This window comes from Athene cunicularia, assembly GCF_003259725.1.
Source record: "Athene cunicularia isolate RWA chromosome 2 unlocalized genomic scaffold, athCun1 chr2_part2, whole genome shotgun sequence".
Lineage (NCBI taxonomy): Eukaryota > Metazoa > Chordata > Aves > Strigiformes > Strigidae > Athene > Athene cunicularia.
In genome coordinates, this window is record NW_020799096.1 from 5,140,713 (window position 1) to 5,164,023 (window position 23,311).

The following is a 23,311-nucleotide window of genomic DNA, read 5'->3' on the forward strand; positions in this document are numbered from 1 at the left end:
AAGACTGTACAGGTACAGCAAGATCAACCAATCATTATTTGATTGCTGTCTGATGTGCAAGAGAGTTTGAAGGTGAAGTAGAAAAGAATGGAAAGATTCAGAAGTATGAAAATGTGGACTTCAACTGCATCAGGGGGAGACACTCATTGGAAACTGATCAGCTGATAACCTCTAATTTGCCAAATGCAACCTTATGCAGATACCAAGAAGAAAGATATATTAGCCATTTCTGTCTTGGGTTATAGCAGTCTGAGATTTATACTATTTTGGGATAGGTGTAAAGCGGCTGAGCTATGAAAGCCTGAATGCCTTTCACGGAATTATTTTGCTTATTTTTTCCTCTTTTCTAGTGGAATTCAGTTCTGTCTTCAGAGACAGTAACTGACAATGCCTCACTGAGATCTTATAAGCTTTTTAGCCACACCAGGTTTGTTAGCTTTATCCATCCCTCCAACTCAAGCAGTAACATTTTAATCTCTTCTACCAGTACAGGTACTAAATTTATAGAATTGATTTCAAGCTAGAGATACTGTGAGTAATTAGTTCTAAGCTTTAGAATTGCACAAAACCAACATAAGGTAAAAGACCTAAAATATTTGACTTTTTAAGGCAACTGCTGTCTGAATGATCTAAACAAAATGATCCTTGCTGTTAAACTTTTTTTTTAATTGAACAACTCTGTAAATAAAAATAAAGGCTTTTGTTTGAAGTTACAATATTCATTTTGGTAAAAATGTGCAATTTTTGTTGTTAGAGACATTTTCATAATGTGGGAAAGAGAACAAAACTCTTTTCTGCTGCAGTAATACCATCTCCAAAAGGTGATTTTGAGAAAATATTTTAAGAAATAGCTATTTATTGCTGTTTTGTTTTTAAAAAGTTGGTTTAATTGTTCAGCTCACTGAGGAAGTTCCACTTGTCTTCACAGTGAAGGAACAGACCTACCCAGAAGGAACAACAGCTTCCCTGATATTTGATGAATTATGAGATATTTATGTGAGAAATAAATAAGATAGGTATGTGGAAAATTATATAGATCTTTATGTTGCAAAAATCTGTACCTTATTCCATAAAAAAATGCTTTTTTGTGTTTCTACATACTTTGCAAATTCTCTTGAGTCTCCTCTTAGTGCCTTTGACTTTACAAACCTTGATGTGACAACAGTAAATCAGAAAAGCCCATGCCCTTTCCTCTCTCTCCTCCAAGTGCACTCACAGCTCACTGGGTAGCACTGTGAGGGAATTCCAGAGGTAAATTTCCAGTTTAAGAGCTGAGAAACTGGAGGTGGTTCATTATTTCAGGGAGCAGGTGCACGGAGCCCCGCATGAGTCTGTTGCGCTGCTTCCAGGGCCCACCCTGACTTTCTGAGGAGGGGGTTTGCCGTGCCTGTCCATCACCGTGCTCTGCCAGGTCCAGGTCCATGCACTCTGCAAGAGGTCAATGCTAGCAGCAAGACAACCTGCTGCGGAGCATGCCCACCTTTTGTTTGAAGAGGCGGCTTCCGCTCAGCACGAACGACAGCAGGTCCAGACAGCTGAGGGCAGTCAGACTTAAAAAAATTTCATTGTAGCTTTCTAACTGGTCAAAAGCATCCACATGCTGTATGTAGTAGGCCCTAAAGAGGTGGTAGGGAAGGAAACAAATTATGATGACACAGATGAAAATTAGGTTTTTCACTTGGGCCCAAAACTCTTGGTGTGACCAGAGGGAGGTAGAAAGTCTCCTTGCCACTTTTACCAGGATGAAAACCTGCAGGCCCAAGAGGACACAAGTAATGCAGGCGACAGATACAATTATGGTGTAGTTCAGGGCTTTCACACTGTCCTGCTGTAGTTCTTTGTGGAACTTAAAGCATATTGTATCGTTGTATGAGCCTGAGCGTCCGTATTCAAAGAACAAGACTGGCACTACGAAGACCATGACAAAGACCCACACGGCAGCGCTTGCCGCAATGGCGTGTAGCTTCCTGTAAAACTCCACCTTGTCCTTCCACTGAAAGAAAATGAGCCACCGGATCACCAGCGTGATCACGTAGAATAGGAAGGTCAGGTACATGTGGATGTGCACCATTGCACTCACCATTTTGCAAAGTGGCATCTTGAATACCCACTTCTTGTTGACATAGTAGTGCAGGCGGAAGGGCACCGTGAAGAGGAGGAGGCTGTGCACAACGACCAGGTTAATGATGGCTGTTGTGGTCACGGACAGAGTGTTCATCTTGACCAGCACAAATGACATTGTGATGGACCCAATCCCACCTCCAGCAAAGGCAACTGAGTAGGAAGTAATCAGTATGGCACTCATGGTGCTGGTGTGAGTGAAGGCACAGGAGGAGTCACTGCAGTTCCCATTCTCTTCAGTCATGTTCCTGAAATCTTCCTTGTACATATTCTAGAAACGAAGGAACACATAAAGGTTAAGATAAGGTAGGAATGAGAGGGACCACCTGAAAAGCCAGCAGAGATTTCCACCTGGATATTGCTCTCTGTGTTATTAATTCTCCTCTCTTCTGAGCATCTGCATCCTTTTGCAGGGAAGATCAGAGATATTGTTCAAATTCTGCTACTCATTCATCAGTTTATTTGCAACACAAATCTGCCCTTACCAGAGCCAGATAATAACCATATGTTGCTCTATCAAAGTTACAAATTTTGTTTGTTACTGAGCACTGAGTTTTGCACACATTATAGTCAACTCCTTCTCCATGAACAGTTTATCTGAGTAAGGGCTTAAACACCATGGATACCCAAGCTCCATGGAGATCCTGCTCAGATCCTGCCAGATCGAGTAGCGTGGGCAGTGCTGTCCTGGCTCTCAAGGCCATTTCACATCTAGTATGTGGTAATCGGGTGTTACAAAATGGGCTGTTAGAAAACATTAGGAAATTACATCCTGGGTTAGTACGAACAAGCCTGCTTGGCCCGAGCTGAGGCTAGATGAAAGTTAATAGCAAGTTAATAAATAAACTATATATATTTTAATATAATACTGTTTCAAAGAGGGATTAAATAAAGTTCTTGTAATTCTAATTGTAACTTCTGGTAGAATTTTTAAGTACTACAAGATCACGTGGGAGGGGAAGAGTTCAGGTAGGGTGTTATCCCTAAGCATGTTTGCATCTCTGAAAGTATCAAGAGGATGTCCATGCTACAGTCACAGAAAAGAAGCGGGGAAAATTGAACACTGCTGGGCTCTGCACTATCCTAGATATACTGTTACTGCTACCCAAAGTATAATTTAAAACAGACTCTGGTATATCATCCATTTCACCCATGAATCCCACAACACAAGAGGGGGGTTTCTCTTGCAATTTTTCTTTTAATACCGCAGTGTTGTTAATTTCACAAAGTAGTTCCTCTATCTCTTTGTATGAGTGATGAGTTTATTTTCATTTTTAGGCAGCACATACTGTGCAAAGTTTGGAGGGGAAAAAAGTTCTTTAGCAGTTCTCTCTTTTGTGGAAAAGAGGAGATATCTGTAACAGTTTTATAAATGGGTTTTGCTCACTGAGGAATGAATATCTGTGATGCATCTCAGATATTTTTTGTGGCTTCTTAGCAATATTTCTAAGTATTCGTCTCTACAGTAATTGAGATCTCTTTATATATTGAAAAGTCAGTTATTCTCTAGCTATTCCAATGCATCTAAGACTCCAGGTATTTTACTGTAATCAACATAAATATATGCCATATCTCAGATTGATGTGTTGGTTGTTGGCACTTACTGACCTTTTCTGTTTGAAACTGCATTTCAGAGTTATATCGACAACTAATTCCAACGCACTATGAGAAGTAAAATGGGTTGCAGTGAAAGAGCTTTTTCTCAAAAGTTCTGCTGATTGACACACTGCAGCTCTTGCATCATAAACCACGTAAGTTCCTTCCAGTTCTGTTCTTGTTTCTGAGATGTTGTGTTTCAGCCTTACCACCGTGCAAACCAGAAGGTATTAGTAATAGCTGTTCATCAGTTTTGCCAGGTTGTTAAGCTTGAATTTGAAAAGATGTCTCTAAAAAGTGGCATTATCACACTGTTTTAATTTAAACTGCATATTTAAAGTTTAAAAAGTGCCACAGACCTAAAGGCAACATGCTGGAAATGGGGGTTGGTGTGAGCAGCCCCAGCAGCAAGGCTGTGCTTGGAGTGGAAGGACCCCTCACAGTCACCCTTTGGATCCTAGCAGTGAAATGTGAGCTGAAGGCAGGAAGGAACAGATAAGCAGAAGTCAGATAACTGATATTTTCTTCAGACATTCCTATTAAGAGGACAACCAGAGACCTATTTCTGTCTGCAAATAAGCAACTGAGACACTGAAATGCAGGTTTCTGCAGAATTTTGTCGTCATTGCTAAATTCCTACATTATAAGATTCTGCAGGAAATCTAATTTTCATTAATCTTAAAAAAAAAAAAAAACAGCTACCAGCAGCTATGATATGAGATTATTAACTCCCAAATACTACAGGCATGCCACTGAAGTGTCATTGCGTGATGAATACAGAGTGTACCGTGACACAGGGTGTGTTTCACAGAGGAAACACTGCTTTCCGGTGGAATGAGGTTTCCTATTGTACTTACATTCACGCAGTTATAACTTACTGGCCTGAAATACAACTAACAAGTCCTTTGTCCAGAATTTAACAGGAGGCACATGGAATGAGAATGAAAGCAGGTCTTACTGAGCCTTACTGGAAACATGAGCTATGGAAGTGTCCAAGAGCTGGAAAATATCTCATAGCAGAGGAGGAACAACAGAAGAGACCACTGAGAGTGGTATCAAGTTATCTAAGAAATTATCTTCCCCCATGCTGCTTAGCCCCTTGATGATGTCAGCTGGTGTAAGTCTACAAAGCTGTAACAACAATACTTCAGTACTGAATCCAACTTGATTTAAACTAGCTTTTTAAACTATCTTATCATTACCTTGCATTTTACAGAGTGGCTGTACCCTGGTCACAGTCTCATTCCTTCTTGCCTCCTTCCCACACACCCCCCGGCCTCAATGTCTGCATCGCCAAGGAGCTCCTTCAGGATGGTACTTTTCCTCATCCAGGCAGATTCCCTTCATGCACATTAATGTTAGGTCTCAACATCTGTGAGAATGGAAGGAGCTCAGAGACGACTTAAATCATTGAGCATCCAAAAGCAGTTTCTCCTCAAGGATATGCTTCCTTGCCTTCCTACGCCCTCTAGCTACTGCCAATTCAGTGACATTTCTCAAGTTTTGGAGCCAGGTTTGGTCTTCTTATGTGTTGAGCCTCTCATTACCTGGCTAAATTTCTGCTGGACACGCGTTTTGAACAGCCGTGAGGTAACAATGGGAACCACTTCATTTGAATGCCATAGCAGTTAAAGAAACATCTGCTGGTGCCAAGGGCTTGGGGACAATTGCCAGAAGAGCTATGTTTCATTTTGACAAAGGAGGTAGATTGCCAAGAGGCCAGATGCTGGGTTCTTTCAGAACTATGAACCACAAAATATTTTCATGCACTCAGGATTCATCAGTTATCAGTGTGGATAAGGCCATGACGTTCATTTCCTGTGACTTTCTGTGCAGCACAGTCCACAGGACTTCCCTGGATGACGGCTCTCTTCAGGCCAGAGCACCTCACTTACTTACAAAAACGCTTTGGTCTCTGCCAAAATTTTCACAATAAAGGAATATTAATTCCAACCTTCAGGAACTTGTTTCTCTTTTATTTTACTGTTAATTCTCCTACAGTTTGTTTTTTGTTTGTTTTTTTTTTTAAAAAAAGTGAACCATATTTCTAGACAGAATTCGTACAACCTCAGCTTCCAGGCATAGTTTGTGCTTCTGATTTGCCTTCAGATTTAAAAACCATTTGTCAAATTTTGGTTTTCCCTATAGATACATGGAGATAAGTAGAGATAAGAGACAGAAGATACTTATTTTCTTTTTATTCCAGTCATACTTGTTGCTCTTCACTGAACTGCCTCCATCAGCATTGTGCTCCTATTTGATTCTTAGATGAACAGCTTTGCATTTGGCAGTGGTAAAATGCATGTTGCTAGTTTACACCTGACTCAGCAATCCAGATCACGCTGTCACTGGCTTGTTTCCTTCATCGTTTACTCTTTACCCAACTAGGTTCATTGGTCACCATTATGTTACATCAACATTACATCAACTTATTAAAAAAAACCCCAAAACCTCATTTGTCAAATACAATGACAATCTTCAAATCTCTGCCGAACAGTGAGCTCTACTCTCTGTATAACAAGCATTTGCAAAATTTATCCCACCACATAAGTCTGCTGAGGGACTGGCATGCTTCACACAGATGTTCATGTGTTCCGACAGTTGGGTTTGCAGAAGCCGCATTTGCAGCCTGCATGCACCCAACTGAGAAGTTTCATTTCAATTTGGAGAGGAAAAAAGTTCAATTCAAATGAAATATTTCTATTTTTGACAGACTTAATAAAATGGAAAATGAGTATTTGTCAGAACTGACATTTCTGCATTAAACAAGACTAGGTTGGAGGCAGTGCAAAGTACAAATATGACTTAACAAAAGTCTGTTTAAAATGAGCATTTGTTTCACAAACATCCTCATTTAGTCTCAGAGATTCTTTCTGTTGAGAGCATTGTAATTGCTTTTCGATTTGCTCTAATTTCATGTTGTGTTATCATAAAGTAGTTTATGCCACTAGATTAAAATATTTGCAGAATTCTCTTAATTTCAAAATAGCCACACACACCTGAAGTTTGATGTATAAACATCTACTTAAAGGAAAACACGACAAATTAAAAATAAGAAATATCAAATGTGTGTTTACATTTAGATATTGACTTTTTTCAAACAACTTTTAGTGATTCTTCTAACATTCACTATCTTATTGACTCATGTCTTGCAGGCTGGGTCATTATACTGATCCTTTTTATTTTAAATTCAGTCTATTGAAGAACAAATGGGATGGAAAAGCATGTTGACTTAGTCCTGTTTTGTTTGAGATTTTTGCTGTTTTTACACAAAAATGAAAATCATGGAACCTTCCTAAAAATAATTATTTACCATCCTAGCTGTGTCTTATCAAAGAGAACAAACTCACCCTTCTGGTCTTTACAGAGATTGGATGATATCAAATACACACACAAAGATGGATAAAAACAAAATTAATTGCCTCCCAGTTTTAGGAGACTGTGTAGAACTACAGGACAGCAATATGAAAAAGGATGAAACAGTGTTTTCTTGCAGTAGGAAATTACAAATAACAATGATGAAAACACTTGTCCAGAAAAGTTTAAAAACTGCTAGAAATAAAACTACTAGACAATTAGATACTTTTTTTTTTCCCCTAAAGTTACAACCATTATTTTAAAAGCATTGCAAACCAAGGCTTTTGTTCATTCTGTATATACCTACAGATTATAGCTTACCTCCAATCTTCAAGTGTTGTTTACTTGGCTCTTCATTTTATGTAAGTTCTAAGAACAAAAAGCAAACTACCTGATATTTTAAAGAGTCATTGCCTTACTTACTTCTTTGAGCCTATGATGAAAAATCAACCATGATTGCCCTACATGAGGGCAGGGCTACCCATAAGCACACAACCTCAGGAAGATTTTTAGTTGCATCACAGGATCCCCTAATTTGCAGCTATTTCTTAGCCATAGGGGGTCTTCAAAGCCTCCCATTTCTGAACAATTACATTCTTCTACTGACTAAAATGATCAAGTCTACACACAGATGTAAGCCCCACAGATCACAAAAACACTCGTTTGGAAAGGTTATTCCCCAGAATGGAAGGGATCAATTGAAAAAGTTTTTGGGAAAACAAGGTAAGACAGGAACAAAATATGATCTATATCATAACTGACGAAGTGTGGGTTTAGTTATGGTTAAAGTATCATCAAAGTGTAAGCGATGAAACAAAGCTCACCCTAAAGCCCAGCACCATCCCTCAGCCCTGCTTTTTGTCAAGATTGTAGCTCAGCATCGGGATCTCGGGTCTTGGTGCCCTTGATATAACTGTAGGGTGCTAGCAGAATGAAACTAGGAGATTTGATCAAAAAAATATTTGCCATGTCAGTATCAAAAGCCCATCAGTGGCGATGGTTGCTGTGTGGTGTGTGTGGTAAAAGATGTCTTACTGCAGGACTGAGTCTCTGCGAGGAGCGCCGTGAAAGGTCAGTTTTGCCCTCCTGCAGGCTTAACTCATTTCTGTCAGAACACACAGTTATATCTGAGTAAAACATTTTTGAAAAGAGCAGTATGAACATTCAACACTTACATCTAATCTTACATAAGAACATTTTAACTGACTACATCCTGTTGCTTCACATTTGGTTAAAAAAAACACAAGGGATGTACTGTTCTGTGGTACTTCACAACAGACTGGTATGTGATGGAGATTCTCTTTTTGCATTTTGCAATTTTACCAGCACCTAACAGCTAAAGAGCTGTTCAGATAATATTAAAACGTTATCATAATAATAATGGTAGGCTCTTACCTAGTACCTTTTTGCAGTTGATCTCAGAGCTCTGTTAAGAGGTATACATATCATTGTTCCCATGCTACAGCTAAAAAGCTGAAACCTCTATGGCAAAGCAAGACATAAAGCTAAGATATCCTTAAATCAAGTCCTGTACCTTATCTTGGCTTCTTGTAGATCTTGTTCTAGAATCAATACGTCCCAGTTAATAGTGGAAAGAAAGCCAAGGTATCTTAAAGACTTGTAGGTAGCATCTGAGTGTGGGTTTTTTTCAAAGTTACATCATATTGTTGATACATATAATAAGTGAATATATACAAAAATTTAGTACATATGTTAAAATGTATAATAGCATTGGTATATATTTTTCATACATAAAACAATTAGATAAGTTATATAATATTGTTGATAAATAACAATGTTGTTTTCCTAAGCTTTTGCAGTTGACTTCTTTCCACGTGTTTGCATTCTGCAAATCTTCAATCCTTGCACTGACCCAGGATTAAAACAAATATCCAAATACCAGAGTCTGGTCTGAGACAGGCATCCTAAATATCTTTGTTGTCTCTAAGTTATAGTTAATATCAAGTTCTAGACAGATATAGAAAGATTAATACACATGATTGCAATTCATTTTCCCTGCTGAACTGACGCAATTTTGCCCAAGATTTAAAACCAGGTATAATCTCTGGAATACGTTTCTCTCACTGCAGTTCAAAGAATAGATTCCAGACTGGTATGTCTGTATTTGCACCAGTAATGTACTGAGCTGGTGGCAGAATGTGATTATTTTAGAACACCACACACCAACTGAATTTAAACACAGGTACTAGAGAGGCACTTATTTTGTAAGTTTTGAGTAATTGCTGATGCTCATGGCAATACCCCAAAATCTATGTATGATAGTGAGTTTGCACAGTACCATTGTATCATCTAGATCAGACCATCTAGATCAGACCTTCATCTAGTTTAAATTCGCATTATAGTTCCTGGGCCAAGGCCGTTTAACAATAGCTGAAAGCCTGGCCTAGATTTCAAGGGCTACTTGTTCTGAGAGTAGCATCAAGACTCCTTGACTCGGGATTACATGAAAGGTTCTTGAGAAAGAGAACTGTGTCCTTTATGGTCAGGCATACTACATGATGTTAGTGATTATTCAGCTGTTCCGAACTCAGAGATGTACACAGAATAACCATGGCAACCCAGTGTTTTGGTTTTCTACATTTATTGCGCCAGGACTCAAGGATTTGGAGTGCTGATTCAGAAGTGGACCAGGCAGGGTGCTAAGAGGTATGCAGGTGGTGTGGTTGGGTCTTCTGGAAAACTACTCCTCTCTTTCACTTAATTAGGTGGCAGAAAGCAAAGAATAAGATCCACCTGAACACCTTAAAGTCACTGTGGGTAACCTGAGTTTTAGTTAGTTAAGGGTAAGCTGGAGTAACACTCCTGAAAACTCCAAGCTGATGGTGGTAGCAGAGAATCAGGCCCCAGAGCAGTCTCTAAACCTGCAGTTACTAATGGTGAGTTTTGAAATATTCCCCAAAATGTGAGGGACAGTTACCTGAATAAATCAGATTTGCTGGACAGTTGACCAGACTTCTGCCAGACAGAAAACGCTATTAGAACTAGCAAAGTATTCCTTAATTATAAAATTTTATTGTACACTGGAAGAGCTAGAACCTGCTTGTCATTACATTCATGAAAGAATCAGGATCTGAATTATTGAAAAACTACTGCAATGCTGGTTACTAGCCTTCTTTGTTCCTTGTATATATTCAGACCCATCACATAAACTCCATTTATACTAATAAATATAAGCCTGTTTATACTAGCCAAGGCATTGTCCATTAGTTGTATATTAGTCTTGCAGTAAGACATGAGCCTGATTCTCCTCTCTAGCATACAATTCTAATACTATCCAGTTCCAGTTTCATCAGTGACACCTCTGATTGAGTCTGGTGGGACAGCATATCAAGGCCCTGTTTCTTCAATTTTCCCTTTGATTTGTGCCTGAATATAAAGGAGCCAGTTGCAACTATGGCAAAAAGACAGGCTCCTCTGAAAGTGCCTTTCAAAATCCTGCAGTAGAGATATCAGGGGGCTGGCCAGGTTAAGCAAGGTTCAGTTTCTTGTCAATCTATCCTTTCCTAAACTGGGGAAAATCCCATATTGCAATGTATGTTTGACTGTGAAAGAGATGGGTTTAGTAGATGTACCTGTGGACTGACCAACACCAAGTGTTGGTCAGCAGTTCCTTCGGCCTTTTCTTAGGATGGGTCAGAGAAGTGTCCTCAAGCAAGGACAGTGTCTGCTTCTGAGGTAAGAGGAGGAGATACAGGGAGAGCATTATCCACTACATCTTGTGCTCCTTATGCAAAGCCCAGAACTGCTCAGAGTTCCTCCCAGTACCAGCTATGGGTCTGGTCCTAGTATGTAAGACTGGCTGGATCAGTTATTAAGCTGTGATTGTGACAGATTAATTGCAATTTACCATTAAGTAAAAGTTCAACTGCTAACATGAATAGCTGAAAGGCCGAATGTAGAGTGAGTAACTTCTAGCTGCTATGAGCAAAATCATATTTCTAACTCATATTTCGAATGTGTCTTACTATTTCAAGCACCTGAATAGAAAGGCATTAACCAACTACAAAAGAAAAAATGTTCTGTATCAATAACAGCCAAAAACATTTTGTAGATAATAGGTTTCTTAAAATGTCTCTATCTGGATTATGAAATAGTTGTGATTTGTGGCTGTCACCCAGGCTGTGCAAGGCATCCTATGAGTGAGAAATATTGCCTGTGACACATCTGAAAGAACATTTTGGAAAAATATAGGGAGGAAAATGTGACCTGAATTCCCTGTTTCACACATCTTTTCACAGCAGAGATATAAATTCAAGTTCATCTGAAAAGTGGAGATACATCTGGTGGCCTCTTCCTAGTTGCCTTTTCTAATTTAGGAGGAAAAAATACCCATGTTGCAAGTTACTATCCCTGGGCACTTTTACTCAAATTTTCTTAAAAGTACTTGAGTCAGAGTGGTGTGGAGAAAGTCTGTCTATCTCATTACCTTTCCCTCCTTTGGAAACACCGAAATTGCACCTCATTCCATACTGAAGTATAGCATATCAATAAAACCACATCAAATTTCTATTCAGCTCTTATCATAACACAGATCTTTCAACAGAGTAGTACTGGAAACAAAACCTAAATCCACATCAAAATCTGCTGTACTTTTTTAAAAGTGGTGGGAGGGGAGGAATCGCAAATCTAGAAAATAATTGTTCTAACACTAATAATTTGCCTACCTTTCCCTGTACGTACTTCTGTTTTCTACTGACACTCTGCTTTGGCCTCGGTGGTTGGCACTGAGGATGAGAGGAGCAATCAGAACCACATACGAAATATATCTGTGCAGACCTCAGTCTAAATGGACCTCTTTGAGAAGGTGTCTTATTTATTTTTAACAGCTGCACATTTCCAGCAGTCTATCACCAACTTTAATATCAACTTGTTCTGCAGGATTTTACTAGTTCGCATCTGTCGCATGCCAGTAGGTTTTTCAGTAGATACGCCTTTCATCAGGAATCCAGCACAGCAATTCACTTATTATCAGAGTTTGTTATCACCAGGATTAAAAAAAATGGAGCGGGGTCCTGACTGACAAGGAGATACATTACTCCTGCCATAAGGATGACATTAGACTGCAGAGAATGAAATCATATATGTGGTACCGTGCCACTCCTATATGCATATATGCCTTTCCCTTCACCTAAAAAGACAGTCCTCATCCTAAAATTTGTTTGAACTCCATACTAGCCTCTCACTAATTGCCTGCTGAGGCAGGCAGCATGTTATAAAGAAGAATATATTTTTTTTAAAAAGATTACAGCACGTCTATTTTTACTCGCCCTCAAAATGTTCACTGCAATTGCTAATACTCCTTTATTCTCAGACTGTTTACTTCATTTGATTTCTGAACTGCAGAGGTAATACAAACTCTATCACCAGATGCATGGAAAAAAATTGCTTTACTAATGATCACTTTCATGCTGAATATACACATAGAGATATTTATGAAATTTAGTATGCTAAAATGTATTGTCTGTGTTGGCAGAGGAACAAATCTCTGTTCATTAGTTTAAGAGTGTCTGCCTAGGAGCAGTACAGAAAGCAAAGCTTATTACCAGCACTGCTAGATTAATAACAAAGATGTTTTCCTACCTCAGCACAATGAAATACATGACTTTGCTACTACAGTTAGACAGGAATTCAGGGCTCCTCCTATTTTTTTCAGAAATGGGGAATTTACTGCAAGAGAATTGTTCCATGCTGCATTCATTAAGTACCTTGATTTGCAAGAGCCTTTCCTGATGAGCACAGCTAAAGACTGCATAATAGCATGAAGCACTGTATGCATGCAAAGCATTCTTTTACATCAAATATTTTGAGCTGAAATGGTTCATTTTGCTGTTAAATCCGGAGGTTTCTATTCTGAGCTAATGATAAACATTTGTGTTAAATTAAGATCTTCAATGCATTTGCCAAAGTCTGAGGCTAATGGTGTCAGGAATAAGCTCATTATTGACGCATTTTTTAAGGCCTTTGCCTATTTGAAGTTCAGCTGAAACATTTAAGGATGCAACTAGAGACTCCAGGTAGGAGCAGCTGTAGAATCACCTACAATAAAGGCTGCGGTTCTGGGCTGTGGGAAGAGTACCCACACCTGCCCTTTGTCTCATCATCCTCCTAACTTGCTTTCTCTTAGCCTCTCTCCCTACTTCATTAACACAGGACTCTGCTCAAAATCCTGGACCATGCTTCTTGTAGCCACAATGCTGTTTTACCAATCCAAACCTGCTTATTTGGTTTTAGAGTACCCTGTGCTGTGGTGTTGCACAAGACAGCATGCCACTGGGCTCCTGTTCTTGGTTGGTCTTTAGACCTCTCTATAAAAAATAGAGTATAAACCAATAAACTATCAGTTAGATTCCCTGCCTAACTTCCTTCATCCAGGTTATCTTTCTGATCACTGGAAAGAATAAGTGCCAAATATTTTACATCATTATTCACTAAAGTTCATATGAGCTCTTCTTAGCTGAAGACAGATTGGCAGGACTTTCCTGCATGATATTATGATCCCTATATGATAGATGTACAGAAAATAAAAAAATTAAAATCCACCTGGAGTCAGTGGAGCATGGTGGGGAGAAGCCCAAAATAGTGCAGACGTAAATTGGTACAGGAGTGTGTGGTGTAGGAGTTACTCTGTGCAGATATGAGCTCTGATCCCAAAGCAGAATAGCCACAGCAGGGCAGTGACGTGCCCTTTAGCTTCTCAACAGGATCTGTTAGACTAGCCATAGCAACATGCCTTTTATTGCTCCTGATTCTCAAGTTAGCACATTAAGCACTAATTCAAATACATCTTCACAGAAAAGATATCCCCAAAATAGCTTTCCTGTTATTAGTTATGTTAAGAATTTGAGGAGATTAATAAAATAAAGCACACAGTTAATATGCTTAACTGCGCTATTGAAGTGGAAATGAGAAGTATCAACTCACTGAGGAGAGATTCCCATTGCTAGCTTTCTTTTCTGCCTGCACAATCAAATCAGGATCGTGACTGAAAGTGATTCAATGATTTCTACAGCCCTCACGGTGAGACATCTCACCATTCACTGCTAAGTACCAGTAGTACAATGAAAAGTGAAGGTCAAGCAATGCCTACTGAGTATCCATTCCAGATTTTCCTTATGCCTCTTATTTTGGCTAAAACTCTTTTCCCCTTAATTTCACTTAAGAAGAAAGATTTCGCTCTGTTCAGTGAGCTGACAATAAAATAATGAATTCTGTACTAAAAGCTATCTCCACTTAATTTTCAGATTCAGTTTTCCCTAGACAAGTTACAGGGCATCTGAGCTCATTTCGTTCCCAACCTAAGATTATCCTTACATGAACTTAATTTCAGTGGTGTACCAGAGATCTTTTCTAGGTTAGGAGGAATTGGATTAATCTGGTGAGATGTGCCAGCATTATATTTTGTATGCTTTTTTTGAAGTCTTTTTTCCCTGAACTTTTTTGTTTCAGATTCAGAAGCAGCCTGCAAATGATGTTTTAGGTGTAAAAGAGTAGAATTCATGCAGTCTTTCTGTATGGCTTTCGCAAAAGAAGGTATGCATGTTACCATGTGAGTCTGAGGTATGCATGCAATTCAGAATGCAATGCTATGCAGGAATATCTACTCTAGCTTTAAATAGGTAGTTAGTGATAAATCTGTGTTGGTGTGACACTCCCTCTAGTCAGATTTATCCCAGTTTTTCAGGCTTAGAGGCTGTAGTATTTTCAGCTCTTCAGTTAGCTCTTCCAGAACTAGTCTTGGTACCTCTGCATGACACTGCAGAAAGCCATGTGTACATCCCAGTTTGTGTCTATGGTGGTTGGTGAATCATAAAAACATCCAGGGACCTCTGGAGACTTTAAGGTCAAACCTCCTGTTGAAAGCAGGGCCTTAGACTGGGTTATCCAGGGTCCCATCAAACCGAGCCTTGAATATTTCCAGCAAGGGAGAATCTGCCACTCCGCATTTGTCAGTGTCTGTCTTGGACCAGAAAGACCACACCTGGACACAACATCCCAGGTGTGGTCTAACGGGCACTAAGTGGAGTGGAATAAGCACACTCTAGACCTACTGGCTGTAGTCCTTGACCTGCTGGCTGTACTCTCTCTGATGCAGCCCATGTCAAGGTTTCCTTTCATTGCTGTAAAGGTACACTGCTGGCACTCATTAAAGCTGCACCCCAGGCAGTCAGACCTCCAGACACATACATCTCCCCATGGCTGCATGGGATTACTCTGTCCCAGGTGCAGGATTTAACAATTGTCTTTGTTAAACTTCGCAGTTCCTGTTGGCCCAATCTTCCAGCCTGATGCAGTGTCTCTGGTGGCTCTTCCTTTTAGCATCTCTCTCCTCCCCATTTGTTGTCATCTGCATGCTTGCTGAGGGTGTATTCAATCCTGTCATCCCAACTTTTTATAAAGCCACCAAATGGTATCAGGCCCAGTATTGACACCAAGGAACTCCCCCTGTGACTAGCTGCTGGTTCAACTTTGAGCCACCACCCTATCAGCTCAGCTTTTTAGGAAGTTCTTTACCTATCTTGTGGTCCCTCCATCCAGTTTGTATTTTTCCAGCTTGTCAACAGGTTATTAAGATGACCATGTCAAATGCCTTGTTAAAATCAAGGTAGATGATGTCTCTCCTCACCCACTGAACAAATTGTTTCATCATAGAAGGCAACACAGAATTGCAAATAAAGTCATAGCAATGCTCTTTTGTAGGATGACAAGTACCTTTCTCTTAAATAAACCACCTTTACATCAACCTCTTAATTGTTTGACAGCCGTTGGTCTCAAAATTTCCTTCAAACAATGACAACTATATTGCTAACACCTTATATGCTCAAAATAACCCTGATTGTGACGCCGAATACCTGGAATGAATCCCTTTTCCTTTCTTCCAAAACCTGCTTGACCTGTTTATCCTTCCCTGTAGAAGGTCAGTGAATGGAAAGAGGCAAGCTCTGAGAAATGCACAGATCTTGCTGGGAGGCTTCATGCCATCTCCTGCAGCAGAAACAAGGTCTGCCATCGCCTGCTTCTGCCAGGATGCAGCAGGAAGGAGAGCATTCCCACCACCAAGCCAGGGGCTGTCCAGTTGCCTCAGCTTCTGAGATACAAGGCTGGGAGAGATCAAACAGGGCAGGCCCATGTACAGCTACCCCGACTTATCCACACCAATATATTTGCCACCTTGTAATGTAAATTGAGATATAAAACCTCCCATTAGCTGTGACTGCCTGGAAGACACAGTGATGGTTTGATCTCTGTTTGTGACACCTGTGTCACACTGAGGCTGAACAGAAGCTGCACATATTTCTGGGACTTGAAGTTTAGGGAGGTCCAGTTGATATGGATGCTGCATTGTGCACGTACAGCACCCCACAATACAAGAGGCTCCTCTGCCTCAACACCAACTTCCTATACAGGATCAGAACCCTCTTTCTTCTCTTCAAGATTCTCTACAGCCTTAGCCTTATTTTTCAAAGCATCTACTCCCAGTTTCAGACCTAAGATCATGATGAGCAACTGTACTTCCCAGAGACTCTTAAAGATAAGGATAAAGTGATTGAGATGGCCCCTCTCTGGGAGGGTTCTGGGGCCAAGAACCATGAACTAAGAATGACCGCAAAGCTGCAAATTTGGAGCAATCTCTTTCTACCCACACTATTGCCTCTCTTACCTCTTATGGAAATTCATAACAGCACATTTATTAAAAAAAAAAAAACAAAAAACAAAAACAAACCACACAACAACTTAGCAAAATAAAATATTGTGATATAGATATTTCTGATTTTGATGTTTTCTGATTGTGATGTGATATTTCTGCATTTGAGTAAGGAGAAAAGCTGTTAAAAAACAATCTTGGGGAGCTTTATCCAATCTAGCTTTGAAAGGTATCCAGATACTTTGTGATCAGCTAGATGTCATGACAACTTCATCATTAAATGAATCTATATGTAACAGTAACAGGACTCCAACTATTTTATCCAGTTATTGGTATTGCTAGCCTTTTCACTTATAAAATCGTGAGCAGAATTTTCTCACACTCTAGTTGCTTCTCACAATGTACTTGAAAGGCCAGTTCTTTACATACAAAAATAAAGCACAACCCTATAGCATATAATCATGCAACAAAGCAAGGCAAAATAGCCATCACACTTCCTACTGCCCTCAACACCACTTTTGAATAATGTGTGATTTTTGCAGCAATTCTTTTAGAAAGTTGCATCTGGTTTTGGCTCATCACCTGAAGAGCAGCAGATACCTTTTTTGGGGACCAAACATAAACAGCATACTCAAAGGAGCGATGCCTTTCCATGGCTGATAAGAACACTGTGGAGATTTAAGCTCTCATGCAGTGAGATGCTCCTGAACAGCAGCAAGTCTGTGGACAGTTATTGTGGAGTATCTGGTGCCCTTCAAACTTCCCCTGCTGTAAGTTGTGTGCTTCAACTGATAATGCTGCCATAAAGATGAGAACTGCAATGGTACAGTTCAAAGTGGAAGGTGAAAAACCAGTTCTATGCTTTCTGTCTTCTCAGAGGGAGGGGCATGGAGCTTTGTGTTCACAACAGGGGAAGGAAAAAGCTGCCACTTGCTACAGAGATAAAACCAATGCACCTGATACATGATCACCCAGCAAAGTTACGGAGTCCAAACAGAACCCAGTTGCATAGTTACTCAGATAATATACACGTAGTGATATGGGTCATTTTTGCTATTGTACCTTCTGATCACTTTTCTGTCTCCTCCAGCCACAGCTCTATCTTGTCTGATTTATCTGTATTACTCAGTTCATGCTTTTCTTTTCCCTGATCACTGATAAAGACACTTCAGCTGCTCTTTCTGGCTAACGAATGAAAGCTCTGCAACATCAATAAAATGAAAAAACTTGTCACCCAGGGTTCTTTTGTTGCCTTCCTAATGGCCTCCTGAACATGCTGAGCAACAGAACAGGGATGTAAAACTCAGCATCAGAGCAGATAACCAGTGGCTAAACCAGCTGTCCAAAACCCTTCAAGAAGTGGATGCTAACCCACTCACCAGCCGTTCTTGCTGAGCTGTGCAAGTGTCTGAGAGAATCAGAGAAGGTGCCTAAAAGCACCAAAGTGAAGGCAAAGCTGGCAATCCTCTTGTGATCCCCAGCATCTGAGGTGATTTTGAAAAATTTCATGAAAGAGTATCAAAGCTTATGAGTAAGCTAGTAGAAGCACTATGAAAATTTCATTCTTATTCTTTGCTTAAAGATCAGTTGTCAAAACCAATAATACTACTCTTTGTCTTTATGGTTTACATTTTCTTTTAATCAGTTTTCAGAAAGGATTATGAAAGTGTGGACGCTATTGTGAAAGGAGCACAGGTGCCCTTCTTGCAACACTGACTCGCAAAATACACTTTTAACTACCTCCTACTTTGCTTCCATAGATTTTACAAAATCTAACACTCACAACTGCTGCAGTAGAGTAAAAACCTGAAGTAATTTAACTTCCATCCTATAACGATTCCTCCCAGCTTTGCTTTAAGCTTACCTCCCACCAGGAACTGTTAAGCTCCATCCAGATCCGCAGCCTTCTCATTTGAGTTTAATAATATTTTCCTCCTCCTCTCCAAGGTGAGGGGTAAAATATGCCCTTCAGCACGTCTGCCTCCAGAACCTCTGCCAAGAACCTTTGAAACACTTACCCACAGACTCTCCAGCCGCATAGCAGGAGACTTGCCGCACTCTGTAAGGTCCCCGGCTTTGCAGAGAAGTGCTGCTGAGGAACTATAACTGCAACCCAGCTCTGTCTGCTTCCTGAAATGTTGCCCATTGCCCAGAAAGAACAAACAGATGACAAACGTGATTGGCCCAATTGTTATCATCTCATGAATCTAGTCACAGGTTGGAGGGGACCTCAAGCATCCTCTGGTCCAATCTTTCTTGGCAAAAGCACAGTCTAGACAAGATGGCCCAGCACATTGTCTAGCTGAATCTTAAAATTGTCCAATGTTGGGGAAAGTCTATTGATGTTGATGTGTTTGGGGCTTTTATTTGTTCTTGTTGTTTTCAATACATATTAAATATTTCCTGTTATTCCAAAATGTATCTGCTTGTAAGCAGTTACAGGTGTAAGAAAGAAAGAGAACTAATAAGACTGAAAGTGAAAAAGCGTAAGTGGGAGTATGCACTTAGTCACATATGTGGAGATATATATATACACATGTATATATATACAAGTATTTCTCTCCTGTGGCACAAAGTCCACTCTGCCCCTCAGCAGCATTTGCTTAATTGCTCAGATAACACCTGAACATATTGATCTGAGAGCCCTTGCAAGAACTTTCTTCATGATGCAGTGGTAAAATATATGTGATCCTGAAGCAAGGCAGCTGAATGCTTTCTGGTACTCCTGAAAAGCTTCTGTCTTGCTATCAAACAGTAGTCTTCCAAAGAGATGTGAGCACCTGCTCAGCATGTGCTTTTTGTACACTACAGTCTTTTTATAAATGAAAAGTATTGACTCAATCTTTTTATAAATGGATAGGATAAGGCATGTAAAAAGAATAAAGTTTTGGCAGGGATTTGCTATGAGACTATCATGATCCTCTTCATTATACGCTGTGGGCTATGTTCTTAATTATATCCAATTTATTTATCTGGTACCAGAAATATGGCAGAGAAGCAGAGGTACATGCAAAGGTGCTACTATTTCTTCACCTCCTTTAATTTCAAAATGTTCTCTATCAGTGGTGCAGCAGAATAGCTGCAAAACCTGACCCTGCAAGAAGCAGCAAGAAAAACTCATTTATTTTCAAAAAATTGAAGATAGATTCCCAGAAGTTTCAGTATGAATAATAAACGTGTACAGAATAAGGATGTTCTCTTTCTTCCAATTTAAGGGGATATGCTTGGGGACTTCAAAATCCAAAAGCACATTAAAAGTTCTGTTCTATCCCTATGTTAAGATTCTACAAGATAAAAAGCAATAGTTGGAGAAAATATAACACTATCCCTAGCAATGTCTAACTGCCCTTTTTAGGATTCAGTAAGGAAACTATTGCTCCAATGACTGGTTGAGCTTTGAAAATATTCTTGTAAGATTTTAGTGATCTGCAGTTTAAAACTTACAACCAGTTCAATGTAAAAAAGACATAGTAATACCTTTCATCAAATAAAAAGTACAGCAATATTTACCACTACACTCAAATGCAAAAATTTAATACAGTGTTGAATTTGTCTCAGCTGTGTAATAGCCTAATAGCCCTATGTTAGATGTTATGAAGGTAAGGCATAAAAGAGTTCAGATGATTTCCTCAGTCACTTAGCAAGTCTCCTACTGAATCAGAATTAGACTACTTTTCTTTTAATGTGTTTTATGCTTTAACCTGTAGGCTGTATTTTGCCTTCCAGCAACAGTAAGGAAGGCTTCCAGAACTAAACTTTTCACATTAACCCGTGAAATCCAGTAACCTCATTGTTGCCTCAAGCCAAAAGCAGCTCTAAGTTTTTAAGGAGCTGCTCATCCTCAGCCCTTATGCGGAGCATAAAATGTCCCTGAGACTTTGCTTCTTAGAGGAGTAAAGTTTGCACTTTCCATGGGATTGTAGCTTTATCCACAGCTCTTGCAGAGTACTAGGGTAATATAGGATATGGAGGTCATCTGTTTTAACCCAGCACTCAAAGCAGGTCCAGATTTGAGTGCTCAGTGCCTGGTTCAGTGGAGTTTGAATATCTCCAAGATTGGAGATCCCGTCGTCTATGAGTCCTTGTTCCAAAGTTTGACTACCCTCCTAGTGAAAATATTGTTTTCCTAATATCTAACTGGAATTTCCCATGCTTCCCATGCAGTTTATATCCATTGCCTCTTGTCCTATAGCTATATATACCTCTGAGAAGCATCCATCTCCATCTTTTTCTACTGCCTCTCATGAGGTAGTTGAAGAGAGTGATCAAGATCTGCCTCTGCTTTTTGTAATGCAGTCCAGGATATGGTTGGTCTTCTTGGCTGCCAGATCTCATATTCAACTTCTTTACCAGGTACCCCCCTGGTCCTTTTCTGTAAAGCTATTTTCTGGACAGGCAGTGCCTGATCCATACTGTTTCATGGGCTTATTTTCTCCCAGGCTTTACATTTGCCTTTGCTGACTCTCATAAGGTTCCTGTTGGCCTATTTTTCCAGCTTCTCCACGTGCCCCTGAATGTCCTTGATCCCTGTTCTTGAGTGTACCAGCCACCTGCCTTAATTTGGCATCATCTTCAAACTGACTGAGGGTGTACTCCATCCCATCACCCAGGTTGTTAATAGAGACAGTATCAGATGAGAAATACTGCCGGTAGCTGGTCACCAGTTAAACTTCATACCATAAATCCCAAGCCCTTGACTCTAGTTAGCCAGCCAATCTTCCACCCATATTAGTGTCATCCATCCAAGCCATATGTGACCCACTTGGCTACAAAGATACTATGAAAAATTGTGTCAAAGGTCTTGCTAAAGTCAAAGTATAAAACATCCACTGCTTACCACTCATCCACAGAGCCAGTCATAACATTACAGAAGGTAATCAGACTGGTCATGAAGGATTTTCCCTCAGTCAATCCTTCCTGACTGTTCCAAATCCCCTCATCTTTTATGAGCCTGGATAGATTTTCCCCATAAGCAGACAGACTTTCCCCATAAGCAATGGCTACAGCCTTCCAAAGATGATTGAGAGTATCACTGTAACAGTAACATAACTCTCAGCCACCTTGGATGAACATCAGGTCCTGTGGACTGGGCCTTGTGAGACCTGGGCTGTGATCAGTTGATGGTGTTTGTGGACACTGGTAAAGGTGTAGGTAAGGATGACATCAGGCTTGGAACCTCCCCACCACGCCCATTGTTTACATCACAATGGCGGGCAGCCCAGCTGCAGAACTGGACTCCTGCAAGCACAGACATGTCCATGCTTCTGCCAGGGCAGATCATCCCCCAGGTAGGCAGTAAAAAATATAGCAGTAAGCCAACAGCTGTTATTCATCTGTTTGATTTTGAGAGTAATTTGTCCTGATGGCTTGACCATGCCCATTAATAAATCACACCAGAAATCTGAAAGCCTTCAACTGCCTCCTTAATCTTTACAGAAGAAAACTGCCTGATTCATACTACCACTTCCAGAGATGTCCTGGTTCAACTAGGATAGGGTCAAGTTTTCCCCAGCAGAGAGAGAGGGGGAAGGGATCTCCATCCGGGTTATTCATTCCATGCTGGCGTCAGGTCCAGGGGCGGAGCCTTTTTACTTTCGCTTTTGGTTTTGGGGTTGCTCACACACACACGCGGTGGGCTTGTTCCCTGACCATTTTGCGGTATTTCTCTGTATATCTTTGGTCTTGTTCACTGTTATTGCTGTTTATTGTTGTTATCATTGCTACTGGTTTTGTTCAGATTGTTTTATCACTCTGTTGTATTAAATTTCTTCTTATTTCAGCCGGGGTCTGTGCTTAACTTCCAGCCCGACCGGCTGAGGGCGGGGGAGGGCCAACGGCAACGTGCTCTCCAGTCCCGGCAGGGCTTAAACCAGCACAAGAGAAAAGCAACAGAATTGCACAAAGTTTCCCACTAAGCAAAATCATGAAGAGAGAGAGAAAAAAAGTCTAAGCAAATATGTAGTCAAAACAGTATTTAGTTTTCATGGCTTTTTGCTTCTATTTGCTGTAGAGTTCTTCCCTTTTGTCTGCAAATGGAGTCTTACAATTTAGCAAGGTGAGGATTAAGGATAGACAGTAGCAGTGGAGCAAAATAGGACAGAGGAGGGATGTGTGGGCAGGTGTGAATACAGGGTTATTGTCACCAGAAGAACAGATCTCACTTCCTGACCACCTGTCTGTCTTTCATTCTCTTTCCTGCTCCTCCCCAATCTTTTTCCCTGCTCTTTCAGATGAGAAATATTTGAAGCATTTTCAGCTCAACTATAGCAATCTTTGAAGGGTCAAAAGCATATGAACACGATAACACGTTCTCCCAATTCTTGGAGAAAGTTATTATAATCAGAACAACATCAGAGCTTGGCAGTTGTCACTTGAATTATCATGAACTTTTTCTAGCATTCAGAAACTACATATTATTAATGGACCAGAAGTTCAACCAAATATCTGTTCTATGTGCTACGCCACAGCATAGACTGCAAAACCCTCTCAAATGTCTGATGCATTGTGAAGAAGAAAATGCTAGCAGCATCAAAGTGCTGCTGGACACAACTGGCTTGAGCCAGCAAATCTTCA

At 40.1% G+C, this 23,311-nt stretch overlaps 1 protein-coding gene across 1 annotated transcript; it reads right to left on the reverse strand.

The window, feature by feature from the left end:
* Positions 1-1,444: 1,444 nt before the first annotated feature.
* Positions 1,445-18,830, reverse strand: LOC113477578 (probable G-protein coupled receptor 141). The gene is made up of 2 exons (XM_026843993.1): positions 18,757-18,830; positions 1,445-2,392 (listed from the first exon to the last, which is right to left on the reverse strand). The coding sequence occupies exons 1-2, from the start codon at positions 18,775-18,777 to the stop codon at positions 1,445-1,447; spliced, it is 969 nt and encodes a 322-aa protein (XP_026699794.1). The 5' UTR covers positions 18,778-18,830.
* Positions 18,831-23,311: the final 4,481 nt, after the last annotated feature.